This window comes from Salarias fasciatus, chromosome 13, assembly GCF_902148845.1.
Source record: "Salarias fasciatus chromosome 13, fSalaFa1.1, whole genome shotgun sequence".
NCBI classification, from domain to species: domain Eukaryota; kingdom Metazoa; phylum Chordata; class Actinopteri; order Blenniiformes; family Blenniidae; genus Salarias; species Salarias fasciatus.
The window spans coordinates 10,912,601-10,940,138 of NC_043757.1; the positions used below are offsets into that span (position 1 = coordinate 10,912,601).

General features: G+C 40.6%; 1 protein-coding gene across 1 annotated transcript in view; it reads left to right on the forward strand.

The window, feature by feature from the left end:
* Positions 1–27,538, forward strand: part of wdr11 (WD repeat domain 11) — a 66,918-nt gene that overhangs the window by 12,999 nt on the left and 26,381 nt on the right. The window contains exons 6-11 of the mRNA XM_030106229.1: positions 3,342–3,507; positions 7,334–7,436; positions 7,990–8,188; positions 9,791–9,891; positions 16,742–16,918; positions 24,375–24,459. Coding sequence (XP_029962089.1) covers positions 3,342–3,507; positions 7,334–7,436; positions 7,990–8,188; positions 9,791–9,891; positions 16,742–16,918; positions 24,375–24,459 — 831 coding nt within the window. The remainder of the gene's footprint in view (positions 1–3,341; positions 3,508–7,333; positions 7,437–7,989; positions 8,189–9,790; positions 9,892–16,741; positions 16,919–24,374; positions 24,460–27,538) is intronic.

A 27,538-nucleotide genomic window follows, 5' to 3' on the forward strand; every position in this document is an offset into this window, starting at 1 on the left:
CCACAAACTTGTGTTGCCCAGCTGCTCACTTTTAATTTTTACTTCCTCAATTTAAGCGGTGTTGGGTTATTTCAAGATAATTTTCATGAAATTAAAAAAAAAAAAGCACAGAATATACACAAAGAAAGGATTTTTCTTTATGTTGTAACAGTTCTTTGCGGAAATGTTATACTGTGGTGTCTGTTGAGAGCTCCACAATACCACTATTTACTTCCCTTTTAAAAAGGGGCCACACATTTAAGAAGCATTCATTCATTGGATGGGGTGCAGAGATCAGTCCATGAGTTACAGCAATGAAACATTTAAGAAATGCCAACTGTCTTTTCTGTGCTGTTGCAACCGACGATTGTTTCGAGCTTCTAGCATCCTCCGGTGCTGACATTTTTCATTTGCTGCATTTAGTAACATCTTTTTGTGAATGAATGCAGTCTGATGGTCGCATCTTCTTGTTTTGGAAAAATGAGTCTGTTTGTCATTGGAGGCAATTCCAAATACAAAGAGATTTCAAAGATGAAATTTTGCAGCCGTTGGCAACCTCTTATCTCCAGAGTCTGGAACCACCACAGGAACAGGTTTAGCAGACTGCTTCCAAAATGTGTGTGTGGAGAAGACCTGTTGACGGACCTCATCTCAACCACATTGAACACCTTGTAGAATCGCTGGAGTGTATGATGAGAGCTGTGACCACCATGAGAACTGTTCTTGATGTGTGTGGTTCTTTCAGAAATTGCTCTGTTTTTGTCGCAGCCCGCAACTCCCCTGTGGTTGTGCAACTACAATACAAATATGCAACGAGTGGATCTTAATTAGCAGAGAACATAATACATTTCCAGCCATAGGTCTGTATACATTATTAAAAAATGTTAATTTCTGAGTTTTATGGAGATAGAGAGTGTAGAGAGCAACACCCTAAGGTCAACTTTATAAAAAACCACAAACAAAAAGTAAACAATTATGAATAAGTAATTTTTACACTAAAAGCCTAGTGGCATGGTACTTATATAATTTTAATTAATTGCAGAAAAAAGTTATTCTGATCACATGAAGTCTTTATAGTTTTCTAAGTTTTATATTATCTTTCAGGCTGCTGCTATCAGTCAAAAGTGCAATCCAGAATATATTTTCTGTGCATGTGAAAGTCCAAGGAAAATGCCTCAATACTGCAACACTTTCCAGCAGTAAGAAGTTGTGTGAATGTATTCTGTATTGTCTCCAAATGACAAGCTGAGGCCAGAGTTTCTATTGAAGGTAAAAACACTGGATTTGACTTCAGCGTCCTCTCAGTAGAAGGTTTATTGCAATGACTGTGTAACAGAAGCTGAGGAGTTCTTTAACTGCTCTCGATCTGTGTGTGCTTGCTGCAGTGTATATCTGTGTATGAAACACTGGCTGCTGTGGTATTCATGTCTTCTTCACAGCAAAGCGAGTGAGATGTGAGGAGTGTGTGATATTTCGATAATTGGACAGCTGAATATTTTGAAGTTACTGGACTTTTCATTCTCCTTTGCTCTTTCCATCATCTTCTCTTTTTTTTCACACATTTTTTTGCCTTGTTGTCTTGCATCAGAGTTACGCACACACACACACACACATACACATACACACTCACCATTTCACTGTGATGTTTCCCCTTTGGTAGCTGAGTCATTTAGCCCCCATCTCCTCCTCACTAGACTTCAGTAAGCTGGTAGCTCTGTAATTTAACTCTACAAGTCCTAAAGGGTCGACTATTGAGTCTCTCTCTCTTTTTTTAATCTGTAATGCTTTCCCCAGATGATAATGATCTCCATTGTGCTTTAAAGTTCAGCTCTCCTTTTGTGCTTTTATGTGCTCTTATTGTGACCTAGAGAAAAGAAGCTGTAGGAATGAGTTATGACTAGAGACCTGCTCGTAGATTCAGAGGAAATCAGCTTTCTGTTGTCTCTGGACTGGATGGCTAAGTGCTTGTGACTCCTTTCTTGTCATATAGACAAATCAAACCCGACTGCTGTTGTGGATAATTATATTTGTCATTAATCTTATCGTGCATGAAAGATGTTACACCAAATACAAGCTTTGCATTGCAATGTGGCACTCCCAGAAATAATGATACATTTATCAGCCTCCCATCATTCAGTCAAAGCCACTTTAATGTTTTCCTTTATTTCCCTGAAACTCACAAAGATCACAACAGTTTTGAATAATTCATCAGTTTTTCATCCATCCATTTTCTACATTCGGGGCTTTGGGCTGGGGCTAATTCCATCTAACTCTAGGTGAATTCAGGATACGCTTTGTCCAGCTCGATAGTCCCACCACCTTGCAGTCACACACAACCACATTCACACCTACAGGCAGTGTTTGGAATGGATGGAAACCACCTTGAAGTCACACACACACAAACCAAGCTGGAGATAACTAGACATGCAGTAAAAGAACATGCAAACGCCACTCCACTGACTGGGGACATTTTTTTTGCTGTGAGGCGCGTGGAGTGGAAACTACTACTCCACGGTGCATCAGCTTTCTCATCCAATAAGCCAAATTCACTTTTAAGTTTTTTATAAATAATTGTAACTAATTCATCCAGACTTCTGTGTGGAAAAACATGAATAAATATAAAGTTAGTCTCAGAAAAGGGAGTTTTATGAATAAGCTTGTTATCAGACTTGAGAATCCTGCACCACGTTGGAGCAGATCATATTTGCATATTTCATTTGCATATGTTGTGGTTATAGCAGAAGCTCGTTATATTGTTGGTGATTTTTCTTCAGGCTGGTGACAGCCTGTTATTTCATCTTTTAGCTTGGTGCAGTTTACCTTTTCAAACATGTTTTGTGCACAACCTGTGAAGATTTGTCCTTGGAGCTTGTGCTTCTTGTGCTTCTCGTGGAGAAGCACAAGAGATCATCTGCTTCTTACCCCTGCAGTACCCATCCCTCTTCTGCTGTTAGGCTCCTCCTGCACCTTCAGTGGCATATCCAACATCCTCCATCCAAAGTATCCACTATCTGTTCTCGGCACATTTCGGAGCCGTCCTAACCTGGCCTCTCTGTCTTTCTCTCTAAACTGCTCAACCTTCGCTGTCTGATCTGTTAATTTTCAGTCCTCTTCGTCCTGGTCACATGCCTGTCGCTTCCAGCTTTAATGTCTTGTGTTTGAGACTACGCCACTTTCTCCAATCCAAACATCACAGCGGCTCTCACTGCTGTTCTCCGCTCGCAGATGAAAGTGCGCGCAATCTTGATCTGTTAAACCAGTTGTTGCACCTGCAGGACTTTTCCTAGAGCAGATTATAACCTGACACTGGCTCTGACTTAATTGTTTCAATGCTTTGTGTTTCCTGCCTTCTGACGCTCCAGTGCGGAAGCAGTGACCTTGAACGACTGTCTGCAGCTGTCATACCTGCCATCCAAGAGGAACCACATGCTGCTGCTTTATCCCAGAGAGATTTTAATCCTGGACCTGGAGCTCAGCCAGACGGTTGGTGTGGTGGCTATCGAGCGCTCTGGGGTGCCCTTCATCCAGGTGAGACGCAACAATTCTTCCTAATTAAGGACATGCTTATTGATACTGTACTAGTACTTGTAATGACATTTTTTTTCCTGATTTTAGAAACAGTTCCCTCATTAGATTGATATTTACTCTATATTCCCTCTAATATGAGCTAAAGATGTTTTTTTCATAGCAAGAGTCTTTATGTTTCCTTTAGGACTTATTCCTTGTTAATTTTTAGGAACTAACTCCCTCAGTTTTTTCAAGATAATCCACTGAGTGACTGATGCATGTTAACTTTGACTGAGTGCAAATACAGTTGATTTTCTGCTTTGAAGACATCAACACTGAAATGTGAGAATAAGAATAAAACATTGTGGTGAAATTTCATCATATTATTTGAAATAACCTGATTTTTAGTTTGAGCATGAAGTATTGATATCCCAGCTTTTGGTATAGCACATCACTGTAATGCAACCTCAATAAGAAAAATGTGTGAACAGCAAACCTACATGGAGTTCATCAATTTCTTAAAGGGCAAAAGGTTTAGATTTAGTTTTTGGAGTCATAACTCTGTAAGCTCTTGGCTCCGAGGTTGCTCTCTGCTGGGATACACTGATGGATTCCTGCTGTGCGTTTGGAAGTAACACGCAAAGACAATTTGCAGAATATTTGTACTGACATCTCAGTTGGTCTCGGTTAGATGAATGACAGGCTGAATGTGCATTTTCACTCGCGGCTGGGCCCTACTTTACCATCTTCTCCTCCTTTGGAGTGCACAGTTTCTACTTTTATTGGATCACTGGAAGGACTTTATCCAAATGTTTTTTTTAATGCATTATTCTTCTAGGAAGCCAATTCTGCCTGCCTCCAATGATCAACGTCTCTACTTTTCTTCCTCTTTCTCAGTGCTCACCTCATTAAGGTGTGACAAGTGCACAGCAGTACCATGTAGTCCTTAACTACAGCAGAAAAATCTCCCCAGCCCCCACATGGCCTGACTTTTGATCCTCGTCTGTATTCACCCGCAGTGACGAGGTTGACCTTTAGGTGCCAATTCCCCTATTTTAGTGGCAGTATTTCTAATTGGAAATTGATGAATGCTGGTGGGGTATTATATAGAGGATTTGTCACAGCTGCAGAGCCAGTAATGAAACAGTAATGAAACAAAGGCTCTCCTCACTTTGCTCTGTTCATTCAGCTTTCGCTCGTTCTTTCTGGAAAACGGAACATATTTCGAAAGACATCTCATTGTTTTTGTTTTGTTGTTTTTCCTCTGATGGCTTTTCTGTATTGTGCCCTTTGAATCAATCTCCTCCAGTTTCATGCTTGAGTGACGCAGACACGGACCAGTTTACTGTTCCTCGGTTAATTTCTGCATTAGTGGCATGATGTGTCCTACATGTGTAAAATTCACACTCTGCTGTGTAGCGTAATGCTCTTTCATAAATCTCACTTTCCTTGAGTTGTCAGCGATCTTATTTTAATAAATGTGTCCATTGTTTAACGACCCAAAAGGTGGAGAACACACCTTTGCAGTCAAAGCGTGAGCTTTGATGTCACCAAGAGTAAAAGCAGAGAAGCATTACTCAGCCGCCCAGGCTCTGTCCAGCCAACGCCTTCCTTCCCTAAGTGTTACAAAGCGCTTGTCACATAGCCAATTTACATGACTGATGACGCAGCTTTGCAGAGGTCCGAGCAGGAGTATAGATGCTCCTGTGTAAGGATTGGCACATGCACAAAGCAAGTTCATCAGGTACATATAAGCTGCAGTTAATCTGCTGAACATCCAGTACCACCTCCTGCAATAGATCTTACTGTGAACATGAAATGTTCATTGTCAATAAGGTGTGTATGGAGAGTTGGGACAGACATGAAGTGGTGCCATACCATTTTTCTGTACTTGATAAAACCAGCTAATAAAGCAATGACAGGAGATCGTCTTTGGGTTAACCATTTTACTGCTCTATTCTACTTCTCTTGTTTTCAGTGTTAAGTTATCATATGACAAATTATCTTTCAGATGTAAAATAAATCTTTTGAGTATTGAGTTTTATCTGTCCACAAAATGTTGCACGGTTTCTCTTTAGGCTAGAGGACGTAGCGCATTGCCCCCATTGATGGTATGTAAAAGATGGACAAAACTTATGTGATGTCACCCATAACGTTCTGAAATCCCTTTTTGAGGATTTGGACATGATGTCTCCATGTTGAATATTTGAAACCGGATGTAATGGTGGTAAATTGGTCGAGCCTGTCACGTGAGCGCATCATGGACAGAGGAGGTGCTGTGATAGGGTGATTTGTGCGAAACTTTAACTCATAAAATAAAATCAACAGATGATTTATGTGAAAGTTGTACTCTGTTCAAGCTGGCGCGGTTGTGGAAACTAGTGATAGAGACCAAAACACTCTGAAACCGGGCACTTTATATGTTTACTTTCATTTTGAAATGCGGCTTTTTTTGAATGAGACTCGGCCTCTTTTTGAAACCAACATCATCGCCATCATCTGTTGGAGTTTCCTCAGCATTACAGGTTTTTCTTCACTTCCACATTGGCTGCATTTTTCACCAGTGGAGGTTGGCGCATGGTTGCCCCTTCGACCCATACCTTGCCAATAACTTGGCTTCATATAGTCGTCTTTAAGGTTGATTTCTCTGGAGTTGGTGATTAGCGGTTTATCATTCTGGTTATTCTTTCATCTTCAATTTTAGATTGCTATTTCAGTGAAATTTGGTTCCCATTCAAGACTGATAAGTTTTTTTTTTTTTTTCCCTCTTCTCAACATGTGTTCACGCCCTCCAATTGACTTTATATAAAGTGCTCTGTTCATATGAACATTGTGTGGAATGCCAAATTTTTCTCAGATTTTCACACAAAAAGATTTTTGCAAACATGGGCGGCATTGGCTGCCTCTGTCGTTGAAGTGGGCCACCTGACCTCACTGACTGAACTCCAGACAGCTTCTGTTCTAGAAAAAAAAAAAAACACTTTTAAATTGATGTTTCTCTTGTACAAAATCAGTAACGCCGACTGTTGGGGCTCTTGGTTTTCTATTTCTTTCCTATATATTTTGAATACATAAAGCTTCATGCGCATATGAACAAAGTTTCATAAAAGTGCACTTTTTTCCGTGATATAAGAGACAGTCTTTGTCTGCACAACAATATATCGCTCAGTATCCAGTTCTTTGACATGACAGTTCATGGTTGTGTAAATGAATTGAACCTCCAACAGAAAAATTTAGGCTGCTTACTGTACAACAAGGTTAAAGCGTCCGTCTTGCTTCAGGGTTAAACTTTGCTGCCTCTATTGGTGTTGAATTATTCAAAAGATTGATGCAATTTTAGAATTACCAAGACAGATTTTAGGGAGTGAGAGAACTGACCTTGAGGTAAAGGTCTTGTTTCTTTGGACTGAACAAGAGTCTAAATCTAAAATCCAGCAGCACAGAAGCATGTAAGAAAAAATTGCCAACAATTTTCCCTCACATAAAGAAAGTCAGATCTCTTTGGAGAGAGCATTAACCTGCCACAGCAGCAAGGACACCTTAAAGAATGTGACACATCAGTGAGAGACAGTCAGAAACTAGCAGTGAGCATAATGTAAGTTTTGTAATTTAATTTTTCAATTTACTATCATTGAAAATGAACAACCCATTGTCAATTAATATGTATGGTTTATTCTTTTCTGATTCAGATGATCTTTTGCTTATATCTGTGTTTGTACCAAATAACATGCAGATTTGCACGTTAACATGTTGAGCCTCTGTTTCTGTGGAAAACACAGTCTGTTAAAGAGATATTGGAGCATGCACACCCATCATCGACTTGTTTCCTGGCTTCCGCCGCTGTTAGGTGATTCCCTGCGCTCAGCGAGATGCCCTCTACTGCCTCCACGAGAACGGCTGCATCACCCTGCGTGTCTGCCGCTCCACCGTCGCTCCAGAGGAAGCAGCAGGTATGAAAGCAGCCCTGCGGCGGTGGCCCCGATCATGTACAGCGTGTCAGTGGTACTCTACTCACTCACAATGCCATCCCCCAGCTATCATCCCCTCAGCCTAAAACAGCCCTCCACTCAGAGCCTGTAGCCTTTCTCTATGCTCCAGTGGGCATTTAGCCTCTTACTGTCTCATTTATCTTTGGTTTAGCCTGCCAGACCAATAAGAGTCCACTGCCTCGCTGCGTCTCCCTTCTTCACTCTGTCTCTGTGCTATCTCTTCCTTTCGTCTGTCTACTCCCATTTTTCTTTTTCTTGACATTTTCTCTTGTGTTGCTCAGCCACTTATTATTTCTTAATCTTTCTTTTTTTCTTCTTAAATCTGTTTCACCATCTCTCATTTTTTTCCTCAATTTCTTTCTTTCACACTTACTCCAGAAGCTGTCACTTGGTCGTCTAATTGCCCTTTCTTTCACAGTCATCTCCTCTTCTGCCTTTCCTTCCATCTATTGTGTTTCCTGGCAGTGTCACGTCAGGCGTTATACTTCTTCAAGTTATTCCTGTCTGCCACCAGATCCAGAGCAGAGCGTTCAGGAGCTTGTCTACGACCTCCGGTCTCAATGTGACGCCATCCGCGTTACCAAGACGGTGCGACCGTATCGCATGGTCATCTGTCCCGTCAACGAAAACAACGCCGGGCTGATGGTCAGCGACGGGCGCGTCATGCTGTGGGAGCTCAAAGCTCACACTGGCAAGGCTGCTGTCAACCCCAGGTACACCTGCCTAAGTATTTCAGCAAAATGAGGTTTCAGTTTTCCCGGGATTCTGTGGCAGGAAGTGGGAATGGTATACAATTTGACAACTTTTTTTTTTTCAGGTGCCTTAAACTGACTTTAAACTGCATAATCCTCTAACCTAAATTTAGTCATCGCAGTGCCTGGTGCAGAGTTTGGCTGTTGTTGATGAGCCCTGCTTCCCTTTGATGGAGTCCTCCTCTGCTGCTGCTGCTGCTTCTGCTGGCGGGGAGACAGCTTTGCATTTCGCTGTCGAGTTTCCTTCCTGTGTGACTTTCTCTTTGCCTGTGAGCAAACTAAATTAATCTGGGAAGGAGAGAGAAATATGCAACGTTAAACAGATGAGCGCCATCCTGTTTTTCTTTCCTCCAGTATCCATGACACTTTTTTCACTTAAAATTTTAAAGTCTCAGCCAACTGAGGTTTTTGTGCGGACTTGGTATTTGCTGGAACTTTTTTATCTTTCTAATTAAAAATTTATATTTATGAAATCAGGTTTGATCTCTGTGATGGTGTTGTCATGGTAACGTGATCTTTAAATATATCTGAAATTCACCTCCATCACAGGACATCATTAATTCAAGTCGTTATAAACTTCTTCATGATTTAACCCGATTCACATTATAAATAACTAATTTGTGCAATTTATATAGCTGCAGTGACAACACAGTAGTTTGAGACACTCAACATGATGATATAAATTGGACTCTAATTAACATAGGAAAGGTTTTGTTTTTGTTAACAAATATGTCCTAATTGTATTTTTAAATCCTGTTGTATTTCACTCTGTTTTAGCAACTATCATCAAAATCGTGCAGAAATATTAGATGAAAATGTTTAAATTATGAAAAAAATTTTTTTTAAAAGCTTACACAAAAAGATTTAATATTAAAATGACAATTGCAATTCAAATGAAATTTAATTTAACATGGAAATATAAGCAGTGAATTGTATTAATATGAAAATGAGACATTAAAGTATAAGCAAGTCAGATGGAACAAAGCAGGAGTTAAAAAGAATATAGCATGAGATAAATAATATATTTAAATAATCTATCTTTATCATTTGTCTTTGTATCCATTTTTTTTTTCATTTATGCTTATTTAAATAATTACCAACCTCTTTTTATTCTGTCAATATGTTGAAACATTTAAACTCCTTCAGTTGACCTGAGGTACAGAGGCTGACTGTTTCAGCATGTTGCTGACAGACGCTTTCCCAAAGGTCTCTTCTTTACATATTGGGACACTTAACAAGGTTATATCTGGAAGGTCTCACCAGCTCAAGCACTGTGAGCATGTAGGTCAAACACTGTGCAAGAAAAGAAAAAAAATTATTTTAAAATCTCAAAATATAATTTGACTAGCAGAGAGAAAGTCCGGACAGACACAGTTTTCAGTTTTTCTGGAGAACCATTTCTTTTTTAATGAACAGTACCATCAGAATATTAAATCTGTACATCTTGAATTGATGCGCCTTTACTTGAGCAGTATTCATTTGCTAGTCCCGGTTCGCTTGGTGTTTGTGCATAAAGCATATGCCGTGATTCATATTGATATTCTGTCTCCTCTCTGGTGTCAGTTCGGGTCTGTCGCCGCTCTACTCCCCCGTGTCCTTCTGCGGAGCTCCGCTGGGTCCAAACCAAAAGAAGATTCAGGATCTCTGTCTCAACAGCATGATCGGTATGAACAAGCGCAATGCCACCTCAACACATCTTTGTGCTTCAAAGACAAAATGTCACACGAATCTTCTCTTGTTGCCAGTTTCCTCACTTTAGCCAGAGAGGGCTGACTCGGCTATGTGAAAACTCTTTTGAAAACTGAAAAGAAAGGAGGATACAGACTTTTGTGTGAGTGTGTGTCTGTGTTTGTTGGTGTGTAGTGTTTGTGTGCAGGTCTTCTCATAACGTTTAATGTACCTCATAGTTGTGTAGGCCTCCAGGCTCCCGTTCGCTGCTTTCATGTGTGACTGCTGCTCTCTCATGTGCATGCAGCTCAGGACAGCGTTATTCCCCAGCCTGAGCAGCTCTGCACAAAGATGTCCCACGGGTGCTTGGCCCTTCCTTTATTTCATATTTTCCATTTTATTCTTTTGCTGCTTATGATGTTCTCTCAATGCATTGCGCTGGTGTTTTCAGTGCCTTCCCTGTTGATTCAGAAAAGCAATACCGATCAGATGAAGAGTCTGTTCATAAAATAGTAATGAGGTTCTTATTTTTGTTCTGTTTTCAACATTTGTCAGTAGTATTTACGAAGCATTAAACTTGCAATGAACCGAGAGCCTTGGACAGGTGGAGCAGCAGCGATTGTAGATCGACCCATGGCGTAAAGTTTTATTTTTTCCTGTGTCTTCCCCTCACATGCAGATACAAAGACTGGAGTCAACCACTGCCTCGAGCTGTAGAACTCAGACAGTTTCAATTTCAAGATACAGGTTGCTAAATTTCCTAAACAAAAAAGAAGCCTCTTTTTCAAGCTGTACATCCTGAAATAAGAGGAGCATCAGATGCACAAGTACACACATATCATACACGCAGGCAACAACTGCTGCCAGAGAAACCATATGTGGTTACCCACTGCAAGAATTTATGGTATAATTTATGTGGTTGTTTGAAATTTTATTCCATTTTTATCTGAACTAGAAGCTGCCATGACACTCATTAATAAAGACATTACATTTACAATGTAGAGAAGGCTATCAAGGGTCATCAAATAAAGAAAATACATTTATTTTTTCAGGCAATACTAATTATAACTTCAAGGCTGCATCCTCAAAGAACGTGCTGCGGCTCTTGAAGTAAATATTCAAAGAAATGATTGGCATTTAAAAGTGTGGTCATTAACTGTGTGTGAAGGGCATGACCACTAAACTGTACCAAGCACAGCCTTCAAAATATCTTAATGAAGGTGATTATTTTTAAATTGAATGCTGGTTTAAAAACTTTCTGTTGTTGGGACGCCAAGATGGTATTTTGCACTTATCACCCCACATATTCGTAAGACTCACCTTGCTGTGATCTTTGGCATCTCCCTCACTGTGCTTTACTTCAACTTCCTGCATGAATGATGGAAGTGTTGCAGATGCACGCCTTACTTTCTGTTTGAATCTCCAATGAGCCGACTCCGTCCGCAGGTCAGCTTCTGGCTTTGGGTCAAATGCATGGAAAGTCACAGTCTGACCTTTTTGGTGTTTTTTTATGGATAGCTTCCATTAATTGTAAAGATCAAGTCTTATCTGAAGGGACTGCTACTCCTGCTTGCTTTTAAAGCCTCCATTTTTTTCAGTATGGCATCTTTGTCAAGATCCATGGCCTCATTTTTCTTGGGAATGGTGCAGTGTTTTCAAAATCGTGGAGGTCTAGAATATCCCAGTGACAATTTAAAAGATCAAACATGATGAAAGCATCTGATAACTGAAAGGAATAGTATCTGATTTAAAATATTTCATTGAACCCATCAGAGTAAGAATTAGTGCTGACCTTCAGCATCAACCTGAAGTCTAAACTGTCACCATAACTTGACTTCATCCTGACATTTTCCAATAGTAAACTTTTTCTCTCTGAACTGCAATAGGTGTTGTCTTTCGAATGTTTCCCATACCAGTGCAATGAAAATGTTCTCTGCACACATGCTGCAGGTCACTGCTTATCACTTGTAGCAGTAGGCGTGATGTAGAAAATCCCATTATCACACAATTTCTTAAGCACAGCATCCTTTTTTTTTTTATCTGCTTTGCAAATGAAACTGCAGCAGGTTGACCACAGGGCAGCTGAAGGTGTCACAGAAAAGAACTTCACAGTATGCAGAAGGAAGTAGTTGCCATAGAGTTAGCACAAAGCCATACTAACGTTGATGGCAGCCTCATTTGTGCATATATAAACCAACAAGTCCTGCTGTGGTGTTCTGAGCAGTACGCCAGGCTAATGTTTAGGGCGTAAAGTAGCCCTGGAATCAAAAAGCAGTCCCCAAAATTCATCCACCTCCACATTGGTCCATAACTCCCCGCTTAGAGTCTGTACGGTGGACTCCATTATCTGTGTTCTGCTTGAAGTGAATGATATTCACTCCATTTATCTGCTTCATCAGCGAAATAATTTCAGCATTTCAGCAGAGGAAGAAGAGGGATCCCGCCTGTTTAGCTCTGCTCATGTTCCTCAAACAAAAGAAGAATCAACTTCCTTGAGAAGCTCAGCTAATTTGTTCCTTCTTGTGAATGCGGGCAGGATGTCTTCGCCGCATTTCACAACTTTGCCCGGCTCAGCCTGCTGCTTCTTTGTAGACGTCGAAACAGCAAAGTCTCTGCGTAATTTCAGTTGTTTCTGAATTATCAAAAGTTTGCTCAGTCAAAAAAAACACTCGTACACGAGAAAGCCAGCGTCATTGCCCCAGTTTACAAATTAGCTGCAGTGACCTACTTGACGTTCAGCATTATTGATTTTTGCAGCACATTAATATCTGCGTAGCTGGTCATGTGCACCCTTGTCATTACATTATTCTATCAAATTCACATTCCATACTTCAATTAAACTGCTGTCACTCATCTTATCCTACATAAATTAATCATCTTTTTCTGTGTTTATGCTGCTTCGTGCTGTGGTCACCACAGGGAATCATCTGCTTCCATCTCAGTAATTCTCCTTTCTCACCATCTGGACGTCTTCCTTCACTACATCTGGAAACCTCCTCTGAACACTTACTCTTCTCCTCCATTTTAAACATTATTTTCATTTCTAATATAGCCACTATCTCTCCTCAGCACCTGTCAGAACCATCTCAGCTTTCCTCCTCGAACTTTACGTCTAAGCTGCTCAACCTCAGCTGTCTTTCTGATCTGTCATCTCTGCCACTTCGACTTCCGCTGTCGCTGTCCTTTAAACAGTGCTAATCTCACCGAAGCCTCTCCGAAGCAGGTCTCTACTGCTTCTCAACACTTCGTTCTTTCTGTACGTCACACGTCATTCCTGACGCTTGTCTCTCCTCACTCCATCCTGCCTGCCGTCTCTCCTTCACCTCTTTTGAACACTGTAGGTCCTTAAATGCATCCACTGTCACTCTATTTTTTGCATGTTTACACAACCACCTATCTCTCTCACAATCACACATGCATTGTCTTTTTTGTATTTTAACCTTCAGAAACTATATTCATTTATTTTACATGAATTAATCTAGCCTCAAATAAGCGACCCAATTTTATAAGGTTCTTTTTCTAGAGAGACATTGCAACGGGTGCACTATTAAGGTTAAAACCGTTGTTGACACTTGATGTATAATAAATGAAAATTATAAAGCATAAGTGGGCCTCTTCTCTCAACAAATAGAAAAACTGCCAAGTGAACAAGCAGCACAAACCGGCTCCTTTGTTTAGGAACTTGGAAAGTGAACACAAGCGTCCTCGTGCCTTCACACAACAGAATATTGACAAATAAATAACACCAAAATTGGAATTATTCACCATGAAATATTTTGTGCCAAAGCTAAAAACTACTCATATGCTTGGTAATTAGAGTTCCGGCTCACTCTTAAAAAGAGACAGATCAGCATCATGCAATGTTTAGAATCTTGTTCAACTCCCCATCTTACTGACAGAAGAGAAAAAAATGAATATATAAAATTAAAAGGCAAACAGAGGAATTCCATTGCCAAGTTCCACCACACATGGTGCTACATTAAAGCTTTTATCTTAAACCTGACACTGTGTCCTGGGCTGCAGGAGCACGTATGAGCCATTTCAGACATATTTTAGGAAGTTTGTGGGAGAGTCCGCATCTTACATGCATTTTGTCTTATTCCATATGATGGTCAGCCCTAACATTGCAACCTTCAACCTAGGCCTGGGCGATATGACAAAAAATGTTATCACGATATAAATTTTCTTATCAGTCGATATCGATAATTATCACGATAATTGTCAAATCATTTTTTCTTTCAAATTTGACGGCTGATTCTTGACCATGAGTGAAAGTTGACAAAACCAGATGCTGCTTTTGTAATTTAACCAGTCTTTAATGTCAGAACATGACAAACTACTACACAGCATTTCACAAATATGAGGAACATTGCACAAAATTAAAAGTTAAAATGCAGAACATTGCACGGTGCCCGAAAAAAATGCTGTAATGAGGGTTTGTTGCTGCTTGGGCTCAACACTCAGGGTTTCCGTTAGATCTTTTCAGTCTAGGCGCCCCGCCCTCGCTAAATTCTGCAGCGCCCGGACAACAGACATGAAAAACAATGTAGTAATAGCTCCGCGTTTGCGGCTAACATTAGCAGTTGCGCTCAATCGCTGGGCGCTCTGCTACGAGTGAGCGCCGCCGAGCAGCAGTGCCGCCCCGCTCTGTGCCGCTTCGACGCTCCGTGTGAGCAGCGCACTGCTCGGCATCGCTAGGCTAAAATCAAAATACCACCAAACAACTGAAGATGAGGGGCCTCTCTTGTCTACGATTCTTTCAGCATGCTTTGAGTGGGTCGGCTCGGTGTAATCCTCCGTCTCATCATCGCTCATTTTGGCTGTGGTGTTGTCCTTTAGCTTTCATGCTCTGTGCGAGCCGCTCTGGTCCTCCTCACCTTCTTCTTCGCTTGAATGTTGGTCGAAAACTAGCGTTCATGTCGCATTAGCGCCCCCCTTTCTCTGGTGTTTGGGTGGTGTAATTACAGTTTAAATCTATCGACTTTTATCGAACGTTTTAATTATTTCTATTGACAAAAATTATATTTCGATAATTATCGCTATCGTTTTATCGCCCAGGCCTACTTCAACCCAACCAGAGCAAGTGCATTAACAAGCTGTGGTTGCTCATCTCCCTGTCATTGGATCACAGATTTTATTATCATAGACCACTTTTGATGAATACTGGTCACTGCAGTGAAAATTGAAGAGGAGCTACAATGGCACAGCCGTCTAGCCCTCTAATGCGCTGAAATCCGTGCACTTGCTTCCATTTCTTGTTTCTGCTAAAACAACTTGATGCACACAATGTTTATTTGTTTTTGTGATACAGTCCACCTGCTAACAGGTGCCGTGATGAAGATACAATGAGGGTTACTCACTTCACCCAGAAGTGGTTTTGATGCATCACTTCTCATAATTTTGTTATAGTTCTTTTCAGAATAATCCTACAGCAATTGATTACTTTTTGATTATCTGTGGAAGAGGTTTTTTCTTTTTTTCTAAAAAAAGAATAGCAGCCCAGCCTTTGACTTGGAAGAGATGGGTGAATCAGAAAGAGTTACACCTGTGAACAAAAGAGATGTTACAAATAACGGAGAGGAGACGAGTGAGGAAGAAAAACGTCCTGTAAATTCAGGTTCTTGACAGTCGACAAGATGTTTTAGCAGGATTACAAATCCAGTTCTTGAAGAGAGAGAAAGAAGAATCTGTGTAGCTGGATGGTGTTTGAACCGATTGTTGAATCTGCGTGAGCAGTGGAGGCGATCCCGTCACTGGAGATGAGGTGACAGAATAGTGACCTGGTATATCTGAGAGAGCTTGGTGACTCTTCACACATAAGCGGGAGATAAATAAATAAACGACAGATAAATAGATTCTATCGTCCTTGTCATGCTCATTTCATCCTTTTTCAGTAGCTGAATGGACTGTGGCCTTTGAGTCGTGGGTGAAAACAGTTTCGTGAAAGGTTTCTAATCAGTGGCGCACTACTCAGCTTGCCTCCTGCTGTTACTTCAGAGGCATAGCAAATGCAGAAATCCATGTTTTTCTTTATCTTTTCCTATTTAGAACCAGCACAGCACATTGGTGTGCTGATGCTCCACTTTGTGTGCTTTACTGTTCGTTGGTGGATCCTTACAAACGCAGTTAGGCATGAGGGAGGATGTTTTTTATTGTGTAAGATTTCAAGCGTCTTATTAAGACAGAATGGCTTCATGAATTGCTTTAAAGTACCTTTTTCCAAGGTTTTATATTACAGAGTTTCAATATAGTTACCTCTTTTCTGGCTATTCAGTGTGACAGATTTTGTGAAAGAGTTAATTGTACTCTAGGTCTTATTGCAAAAGAAATAATGGGTGGCAAGTAGAAATGAAAGCTTCCTGTGTGAGGGAAAAACATCAGTATCACATTTAAAAGTCTCATTACCAGCCGGGATGCAGGAAGACTTATGGCTCACTTTCTCTTTAAATGGTTAAAATGAGGCCAACTGCTACTATTTAGACTGTAATGGATAAAAAAATGACTCGGCTATATCTGTGTCGCACCATTGTACCAGAATTTTGAGAATATGTTGGATTGCAGCACTTTATCTAGAAATACTGGAACATAAACCCCGTGCTCCAGTTGTAGAACTTTGCTCTTCACACTTCTTTCACTATGACGAAGACAGAAACTCGCTGCTCAGAGTTTCTCTGGTTTTACTGATCTACAGAGCACAAAGTTGTTGATTCTGGCCTATTGGTCGTTGGGTGATTATTGATTTAATATCTCAGATTTCTTTTCTGCAGAGTGAAAAAGTGTCAAAGGCTTTGAGTGATTAAGCCTTTCTGTGTTGTTTCATTTTTTTCCCCTCCACTCCACCTCCAGGTCAGACTCTGATCGCCGGTGAAGTTCCTCCACCATTGTCCAATCAGCAAGAGGTCCAGTTGAAGTTCCTGCTGACCGGCCTGCTGTCCGGCCTGCCTCTGCCGCCCTTTGCCATTCGCATGTGTCCACCTCTTACCACCAAAAATATCAACCACTACCAGCCGCTCCTGGCTGTAGGTAGGTAATGATTTACTGTCGACCGAATATCCCTTGACTACATGATCGATGCACAAAAACCGTTTCAATGATTGGCAGTAAAACATGTCAAGTGTTAAATGGATTGTTTTACAAACTCTATTGCACATTATCAAGCTCACTTAACCCTGGAGTTTTACTTTATTCAACACTTTTATGTCAAGAAGATAATTGTGCTGTCAGCGCACCACAAATGCATCATTTATCAGTTTTGGTTTCACAGTAGTTTCATTTTTTTGCATTCAGTGCTTTAAAAAACACTTAGCAGGTTATCGTGAACCTGCTTACTTGCCGAGGTACATTGATTAGCTGCATGCATTGAAAAGGCGTTTCCCTCTCTCCCAACTTTTTCTGCCTCTGCACGCTTTTAAAGCTGTCTGGGGTTCACTCCGTATTTTCAAGACCACTGGTTTGTGGCAAAACTAGAGGTGTTTCAATCAGTTTTGGTTGTCAGAATGCCATTTATCTTACGTTTCTCCTTGTTTGCCAATCAAATGATGTGTTTGTGTGTTAAAAAAAAAAAAAAAAAAAAAGGAAAAAAGAGATTACCTGACTTGATATATGAAATTTTGCTCCGGTTAATCATAGCGCCTACTGAGGACTCAACAACTGGATGACCATAATACTCCAGCTCCACATTCGAATTCCTCGCATGTCCAAGTCATTTATTGACCTGTGAGGTTTAAATCAAATTAAACTTTAAAGGTGCCTTAAGGAGTTTGCACGTTTTATGCGAAACAGCGCCCCCTGCAGGCCTTGGGCGTAACGCAGCTTAGTGAAAAACTCGTCCCTGTGGCTTGTGTGCACGGAAGAGGGGAACTCCGTCTTCGCTCGTTTAGTAGCGCTCAAGTAAGATTAAAGTTTCTTTTACCTGGTGGAGTCTGTGCTGGAGCTGTGGCAGTGCTAGAAGCCAGTCTTCTCTTACTTTCTGGAAGATCCTGCTCAGTTGTTGCTCACTAAGCATCTGGCGGAGTAATGGCGGACATAATGAAACCTAACCAGCCGGAGCGCACATTACGTCATTCCTTTCAAATTCTCCCCAAAAAAATGCTGGTGCCGGACCGGCACTGCAACTTTCAAGTGACAATTTAGCGCCGTTAGAGGTACTTGTAATGAATATGTCAGGGCACATTGCACACATCATTAAAAATGTGTAACATATTTATGGTGGAAAATAAGTATTTTTAAGGTTGTAAAACTCCTTAATGCACCTTTAAATATAAAGTACTTTTCGTATTAAAAACAACACAAAGTGCTTTGTTACCCATCAGCAGAGGTGGGAGATTGAAGCCTGATCAAGTCATCTCCATGCCATGTTTCTGCCCTCACCATGTACCACAGACAAGCTGAGGAGCAGGGCTGATTAGATTCACCTGGTGTGATACATGGTCAGAGCAAAAACATGGCATGGAGATGACTTGATCAGGCTCCAAACTCCCACCTCTGCCCATCAGAATTAAAATATTAAAAACAAAAATTAATATATTATAAAAGTACAAAAGTCATAGCCACACTTTTGTCATAATCGCGTGTGTGCACACACACACACACACACAAATGTACACACATATACATACACATACACATTTTGTCGCTTACGTTTGGGAGACCGCTTACATAGGTCAGGACTGCCGAGGCACCGCACTGTGAGTTTTTTATCATCTAAATTCCACCTGATGTCATTTAAAAATTTTAAAAGGGCCATCTCAGCACTGTGGTTCACTCTAGGTTTGTAGTTATTAAGAACATTGGGATCTAAATAGCTTTTCCTCAGAAGAGGCTTTACCACCGCCGTTTTAATTCAGTGGGGAAGACACCCGTCTGAAGACAGCAATTCATGATATTTAAAAACTGTTCCTCAAAGAAACCATAAAATTATTTTAAAAGTGGAGTGGGAATGGGATCGAAAAGTCAGGTTGTTGGTTTTACTTGGGAGAAAACTGGACAAAGAGTCCTCGCTTCAACCAGGTTCATTACTCCAGTTTATGAATAACTGAAAAAGGTTCCTTTGTGACTTGATCTCTAATTCTCTGAGTTTGAAGAGACAAAATACTCTATGCATGTGGATTACTGAAATTCAAATTAGCCTAATCCTGTGAGAATATTCAGCCACTTCTCCTTCAATAGCAACACATTAGCAGTGAATGAAGCAAGTGAACGAAGCTCTTTCAGAATGTGTACATCAGTACCAGTTAAAGTGATTAGCCTTCCCAAGTCGTCCTTCGAGTTCCGAGATGTTCTTATTCCAGCTGACTTCTTTTCTTAAAGTCATTTCGCAAAGTCCCATTAAGGTTAAATAAAGCTGTGAAGATTCCTCAAACAAAATGTCAGTGAGTGTGAAAATTCCACTCAATTAATTTGAATGTTCACACTAAAAGTGAATGAGTAGCAGGTCATTTTATCTGTTTGCAGTCAGAAAATGATGTAAAAAGGCTCAGAACTAACCTGGGGTCTCAGCCTCTGTTATTACTTTCCAGGACTGTTGTTGGTTGAAGGCCATGAGAGTCAGAGTACCTATCGATTAGTTTGTGATCAGCATAACAATTTTTGTACATTTTTTTTGTGGCTGTGCACAGTGCATATATGCAATTATGACCATAGCTGTGTGTCTGATAGTTTTGCATTCATCCATTCGTGTATGTAACTGGTTATGTTTGTACACACACATAAGTCTTACGCATCAAATTCCATTCATGGCCCAGACATACCGCTGCATCCCCCCCACACCCACCCCCTACAACGAATCTTCAGTTCAGTTGTCAGGCTGAAAAATAGGCTACACTCAGTCCCCTGACAGAGCCCACATAAATTAATCATACCTCAAAGACACACGGGCTCCTTCAGACCCACAGACGAGCAGCTGAATAATAGCACCTTCAACCTACACATCTTCCAGCCGTTCCAGTGGCTCCCTTCGCCTCTCCGTTACGTGTATCACACCCGCAATGGTGGAACTCACACATCTTTGAAGTTCAGCAGCAGATTATTGCTTAATGACCTAAACAGGCGTCCAGTGCTGTTCTTTATTACCTTTATGAGCGTTATCTCCTTGCTGCCACACAACACTGCAATTACTGCTCTGTCGGAGGTAGCCATTTCAAAACCTATTTTTCACTCTTGAGACCTGTATCTCTTTTCTTCCAATCAATATGTGGCTCGGGAGCCGGTGCAGGGAAAGCCCATCAAGTTGCTGCAGATGGTGCAGAGTTGGCTCTGCACTTCAGTTTCTTTGTGGCACCGTGAATCTAAAACTAGTAAAGGGCAATTAAGTTTTCCGATCACATCATTCGGCAAGTCCCCCCTAGTCGCCTTGCAGAGTCGAGTATTTAAACGGCCTCTTGCTGCATCATTGAAATGTGCCTTTTGCTCCTCTTCCTTTGAATCGCTTTGTGAATATAAGTTTTAAAAGACTGCTTAATGAGATCAGGGTTGGGACTCAAGCTTTGTTGAAGAGTTCAAAGCAAATGTCCAGGTAATTCAAAGGAACTGTGCAATTGTAAGCCCGTCTGGAGTCTCATATTTGTAATTCAAAACCGCCTTTTTTCATGAACATCATTAAAAGGAATGTGTACATTGTGCAAGTAAAGTAGGAGGTGAAGCCTGAGAAACACTGGTTAGAGTCTTGAAATCAGGTGTTTGGCCTCTGTGTGCTTTTTTGGGAAACACTAGCTACTCTCACTTCCTCATTATCGATACTGGAGTTCGTAATGTGACAGGTGTTCCGACAGCCGATGGCACATGTCTCCTCTCCTCTTTACCAAGAGCCAGCGAACACACCTGATTGGTAAATTCGGAGTGACCTGCGGATAAATGCTTGCCACATACAGCTGGGTTTCCTGGCCTCTATTCCTGTGTGCATTATGTTTTCTCTCTGTTGCGTATCTGGTTTAAAATGGGAGAGTCGTTGAGTTTCTCTGAATCGCCACAAGTCAGAGAAAGAGTGAAGAGATTCAGAATTCTTACACCTTCCAAATAAAGCAAGTGATGGGCTTGCTGCCGGTGGCGTGAAAGCGCTGGGGGTTGAAATTGCCATCCACACTTTCATTACGGTTAGACAAAAGGCAGAGGCTCGTGGACACTTTTCTTTGTTTTCTGTTTCTATTTTTCACTCGGTCGGTCTATCTTGCTCAGAATTTCCAGAGGAAAGGTCACAGTCGCTGTGAAGCCAACCGGAATTACCGCTGTCAGATCTCCAGGGTTAAAAAGCTGTGATCCCTAAAAGACCTGACATCTTCATTATAGATAGGAAGTCCATGCTTTCCTTTCCACTGACACGTACACAAATCCTGACAGGCTAACATCCTCTCTTTATTGATTTATCTTTACCTGCGAGCCTGGCCGCTCTTTTCATCCTTCATTCTTTGGCTCAGAAAATTGAACATTGAGAGCATGATAAAATATCAACACTGCAAAATGTAAGTCACCCAGTAAAAATGTTGGGAATAAACTTCTTTAATTGTATGAAGACAGCTGCTGAGGCATGCACCTCAAAAAGCAAACCAATTATTAAATTGATAGATTTTCATTCTCGGCTCCAGTGGTCTGTCAAAGGGAGTATCAGTACAGTTCTCAGTCGACAAACTAATCTATCCAAGGCTTTCAGTTTGCAATGCACTTCATCTTCTGCCTCTCCACGCTTGTTTGTTGAGTTTGGGTTCAGTTGAGGATCTTTCTGATCTGTCACCACCTGCATTTGCTGAAGAACAATTTGTTTTGGACGGCTTTCAAATTTGACTTTAATGCACCATGTGAAAGAATTCCTATTATCTGAAGAGGAATTTCTCGCACTCTCAAGGAATCCATTGTTTTTGTCATTTAATTTGGGGAACGAGATGGTAAATCTGTCAAAGGCAACACTTAATCAGACCCTGTGCTCAAGCATTTTCAGTCTGAAACTAAATAATGGGTACTAAGTTTCCGCTTCAGTTGGAGGCGATTGTCACTTTGCCATTGACAGAACTGTGTATGAAAAGTTTAGGGTTTCTCTGGTAATTTTAAAGACCCAGAAAATAATCAAGATGAATATATTTAAGTGACAGCTTCAAGATTTCTTTGTTTTTCCCTGCCAATGCTTTTCCCAGCCTTCACTGCTGCTCTGTCTTATTACTAGGTGCTCAGCAGCACACTGAGGCCAGGTGTTCGATTCAGGCAGTCGAAAATATTCTACTTCTTCACCCTCACAAACGCAGATTGCTTTTGGCTGAATGTTTTGGATCGTTGTCCTGCTGAAAGATGAAACGATCAGTGCTGATGCATTTGACTGAATTTCAACTCAGCGTGCGGCTTCTGTATAACTTTGCATTGATCCCGATGCTCCTGTTGGCAGTGAATATCATCAATAAATGTCAGTGTGCTGCCATGCATGCCCAAGCCAGGAAAAGACGGCCGCCATGTTTGACTGATGAGCCAGTATGCCTTGCCTCATGATTTGTTTTTTTTTATTCCTTTTTCTTCAATCACGTTCCTCTTTTTCATCATGTTGATACATGGATGCAATATGAATCCATGTTGCTCCCATGAAGTGTATTTTTTCATCTGAGAGATGATTTTCCATCAATGAGGATGAATATCAGTGCATTACATCAAAGGTCTACAGATGTGGATTTCAGTCTGAATATAAAAAAACAAACAAATTTACACATATTAAAATCATTGAGTAAAGATTGTGATAATTTGCTTTTGGATTCTTACATTCGACTTCGCAAATAAAATATATTTTGCTTTCAGAATGTGTCCAAAAGTCAAGACGTGATTGAGTCAACTTGTAGATTTAGAGTTTTTTTAAGACTCTGGTGATAGAAAATGAATTTTCCAAGCTTTTAGTGAATTTATTTGTGGGGATTATATTTTTTAATGTCGACAGAAAAGCTTGTCACTGCTCTAATAGAGAACGTACATGAAATGAGGAGATTGTTAAATAATATAAAAGTACGATGAGTGAAATGGGAGAAATATATATTGGCTCATTTAAACCACTCAATCATATTATCCATCAAGCAGTTCTTCTTCATCTTGTGTGCGTTTCATGTGCCGTTACATAGTGAATGTAGACACTGGTCTTGGTTATGATCACTGCTGCCATTTGCTGTGTAGCGTGGAGTTCGGCCTTACGCACCACGTGTTTGACATCCCTGACAATCCTGGTTAATCATAGTGGTTATTTTGTTACTTTTGGATAAAACGCGGCTAATCATCTTGCCTTAAGTAAACCACTGCGGGTTCTTGGGAATACAGACAAGAGTGGACTTTTCAGCACCCACTCTCAGCCTGTTTGCCTGCATGACACACAACATCCATCAGCTGCACAGACAGCATGAAGGAAACACGCAAACGCTGATAAATGGAACTCTGCGGCCAAACACACATACACTTTTCCACCTCCAGAGGTCCTGTCACCTGGTGGTGGTCCTGCTGAAGCCCACTGCAGACTAAACAGTTTTTCCACTCATCAGAGTAGTTCCATCACACTCCGGATCAGTATTGAATAAAATGTATTGCAGCAATAAAAAGAAAACTCCCTCCTCCCTCCAAACCTTAGTAAACACAACGTGTAAGTAGAATTGAGTTTGATTTCACTTCTGCTGCAGAGTTGTGCACCTTAATAAAGTAATTATGTTAAGTGCTGTGTCTTTCAGCTCTCTTACTGAGGTCATAACCTCAGTTGTTTAAAACCTTTTACAAACGCTTGTTTTTCTCACCGATATAAAACCAGCCAGTGGCATTCCACAAAACCATGACAAAGTGGTTGTAATCGTTTTCATACAGTAAATAATGTTTTGGCATTCTTTTTTTTATGCTAAAAGTGCAGCAATAAACTCTTATTGCATAGTTTATAGTATCAAACAGCCATTAGAGTGCAAAACAGAGAGTGAACCTGTTGACATGTGGTATTCAGCTCAGTGATCAATAAGGGGGTTTGCATATCCCATCATAAAAGTGTTAAAGCTGTGATTAGTCTTTTTCCAAAATCTGATGTTCCAGTTTTCCATGTTTTAGCTCTCCACGTGCAAAACATTGTAGCTTTCGTTATGTTTTACCATTTCATCGTTTTGAAGTTTACAGATATTTACGAATAAGTGAAATGTTTTTAGACTGCATGAGAAAACCATCCCTGCTTCGACCCTCCGGGCGGTTTTTGGAAATGTAAAATATCATCACCAGTATTTAATCAGTTTCAGTCTGGGAAAAGATGGAACTGTTTCGTTGTTCCCAGCAGCAAATAAAGCTGTGCCATGTTCCGGGGCTGTGAGCGGAATGACACCGAGTTTGATGTTCGGCCTCAATCCACACCTACAGCAGTGACAGGGAACACGCTCGGGAGTGTTCGTCTGACACATCGCCTCTCTGGTCCCGCTGGAGGCGAGATGCTGCTAAGATAACGGAGTGGTTTGTGACCTCTTGTCAGCCTGTCTCAAGTTTCTGTCTCTCTTTTTCCCAGGCACCAGTAATGGATCTGTACTGGTCTATAACCTAACCAGCGGTCTCCTCCACAAAGAACTCAGTGTACACTCTTGTGAAGTCAGGTAAGAGTTTTTTTTTTCCTTCTCTCCAGTTAGTTGTGTACAGTAAGAGAGTTTTTTTTTTTTACGATCAGCATGTCGGACTACTCTATTAAATGTTACCAAGGTGCTCCTCAGATGTGGCGTCTGCAAACTGACACATTAGATGAACCCCAGCGGCCGCATCCTCAGCTTCAGGCAAAATGATTTTCTGTTGATTGTTTTCTGGCTCATTAGTGTTTGCAGAGGCAATTGGCAATCACGTAATTAGCGTGCCATGTCAGCTCTTGAGTGTTGAGGAGAAATAATTTCCCTATTTTGCATCGTTGGGGTTTTTGAGCGTGCGAGCTGAGTTTGGTCATCTTGACTAGACTGTATATAAACAGAAAACAGCACAGCAGAATTAAAAGGACACATTTGCATGTAAAATGATACAGCATATTTTTTTGGGCTTTGATGAAAGATTCAAAGCCCAGACTGTTTCAAACTCTCTCTTAAATTCATATCGAGTGTTGAAAGCTATAAATCAAAACACTGACTGATGATCTGACTACGAGCATTTTATATAAACGAGCAGTCAAATCTTCCTCGCATTACATAGTCTAGCCAGACCCTGAAAAAGACATTTACAACTGCAGTCTGAGGAGGCAGCTCTTCTTGGATTTGTCTTGGATTTTTTCTTCACTGCGCACATATAGACTGAAATAATGTTAAATTGGCAAATCAGTTAAAATAAAGTGTGTTTCTTAGGAGATTTTCAGACCATCTTTTCTTTACATTTCACACATCCGTCCAACATTTTTGGGATTGTTTTAAGAACGCTGCGGTTACACAGTAGAGGATCCTCAGGAAATATCGAGCAAAGTAATTTAATCACTCTGGAAGAGGTAAAAGATAAAGAAATCCCCATGTGTGGGAGACTGCAGATATCCCAGAGGGCCACAAACTTATGATGAAATTGATAAAAGAAAAAAAAGGGAAACTGCACCAAATTTGACTTTAATTATGTTTCAGAGTATTTTCCGCCATTTAATTGAGGTTGTACATAAATGTGGATACGGTTAGACGAGGCAGTGTGTGATATGATATGTGGAAGATGAATGAATCAAACTGTGTTTTTTAAAATGAAATGCCAATTTCTGTTTTTTAAAATTGATGGTGGAAAATGAGTCACTTGCTCAAAATCCTTCTGTAATGCTCCCTTGCTGCTGTACAATGCTCCCCTCAGCATTAGTTGCTGATTAATAAGGCTGTCAGTCACACTTCAAAGGCACCGTTTGGGGAAGATCAGTGGTTTGTTTAAGACGGCTTCCTTCCTTTATTCATAAGCGTTTTCATCGGGAATGCAAAAATGAGCAAGAAGAGCGACGGCCCATTTAGATTTTTAGAAAACTGTTATATTTAGAAACCTCAATTCGTAAATTTCTATCTGGTATCGATGAATGAAAATGTAAAGATGAGAGCCAGGGAAACAGATATTCTTTTCCATACTCATTGTTCTTCATGGGATGAATGCTTCAGCAGCACGGCCCTCTGTAAACACCCCATGCTCAGTTGTGGCATTAATTTTTAAGTATTTTTCTCTGGTGTTGTCCTTGGTCACAGCTGGCAGCAACAACAGTGATTGTGAGTTGAATATCTTTGTTCTCCAGGATAATAAAAGGAATTTTTCAGAGGAATGAAATCCACAGGGGCAAAACAGTACATAGTCTGCAGTCTTTTATTTTTATATACACATATACAGTATGTAGATCTATTTAATTGTGCCTTATTTGAATCCATTTTGGATGAATTTTGTTTTCGATCTGTGAGTGTTTGCCTATTAGTCAGAACACCTGTTTGCCTGACTCAGCATGACATTATGTTTCTGCAAAAACACCACTCATATAATATTAAAGTGTTGCACATTGTAATGAATACAAAAAGGTTGACGCTTGATGAACCGCGGCGGAAAATCTGCTTTGTTTCACTCCAGTGCTTTGTACAATGTGGCTGTTTGTCCTGCTGCATTTCCATAACACTAATTTTGTTGTAGTTTGTGAAACAGTTCCCACTTATACTGGAACCTGAATTAATGTGAGCTGAACCCAGCTGTCAGCGCTCAATCACTGAACCTCAAAACAACCATAGCAGCGATATCTCAATGTCTTCTGCTGGCTGTAACAGTAAAAATGATTACCAATATCTTTAGAAATCAGTCACTTACTCCAAGACTTACTTTCTGAATCAGAGTAAAGGAAGGGAATGACATCTTCAGGTCTCTTTGTGAATGCTGCATTGAAATCAGCTGTCACTCAAAACAACATACAGCGCTTTTAAGAATTCAGAAAACCAGCCATGTTCTGATAATGAACACTCAGATATGTGGATGACAATAAGACACAGGAAACCTGTCGGGCCGTCTATCTCTATATGCAGCCAGTGGGCCGTGCCCAAAGTGACAGAAGTCAAAACACTGCACGCTCTTGGAAGTAGCCAAACATCAACAAAGAGCAGACCGAGCTTCATTAGTTACTATTCTCTAATGAGCAGTAAAACTATTTCACCAGGATTAATTAAGCACAAGATTGAATCAATTAATGCTGTTAAGAGATTGATTGGGAGCAAACGCCGTCCGTTCAAGCGGAGCCGAGCTCTCTTTAATGAGAGAAGTTGCTATCCACACATGCAAAAAGTCCAGCCAACTTTAATGAGCTAAGCGGTGCCTGTGTGTACGTGTGGATTGAAGTGAGAGTTTTGACAGTGTTTTTTTTTTTTTTAATGCCTTGCGTTGGCAAATTTTCTCTACAGACATGATGCTCAACATCTACCTGTCATCTTTTCCCCCAAAGCTTCTGTTTCTTCTCTTCTCTTGCTCTACATAGTGCTTTTTTCACTCAGTGATGTGCACTGCGAAAACACACAAAAAAAAGCACTATCAATTGAAGATACAAAAATGGCTATAAATAGTGCCTTCAAATTAAATGATTTTCATCACATTTTTTGCGATTAGGTAGGTTACGTCTACTATTTTTGCATCAAGCACAGCGACGTTACAGCACTAAGTTCGAAGCTGTGTGTTTTCCGTGGTGGGGAGAGCAGGGGTGTTTATGGAAATGAGCCC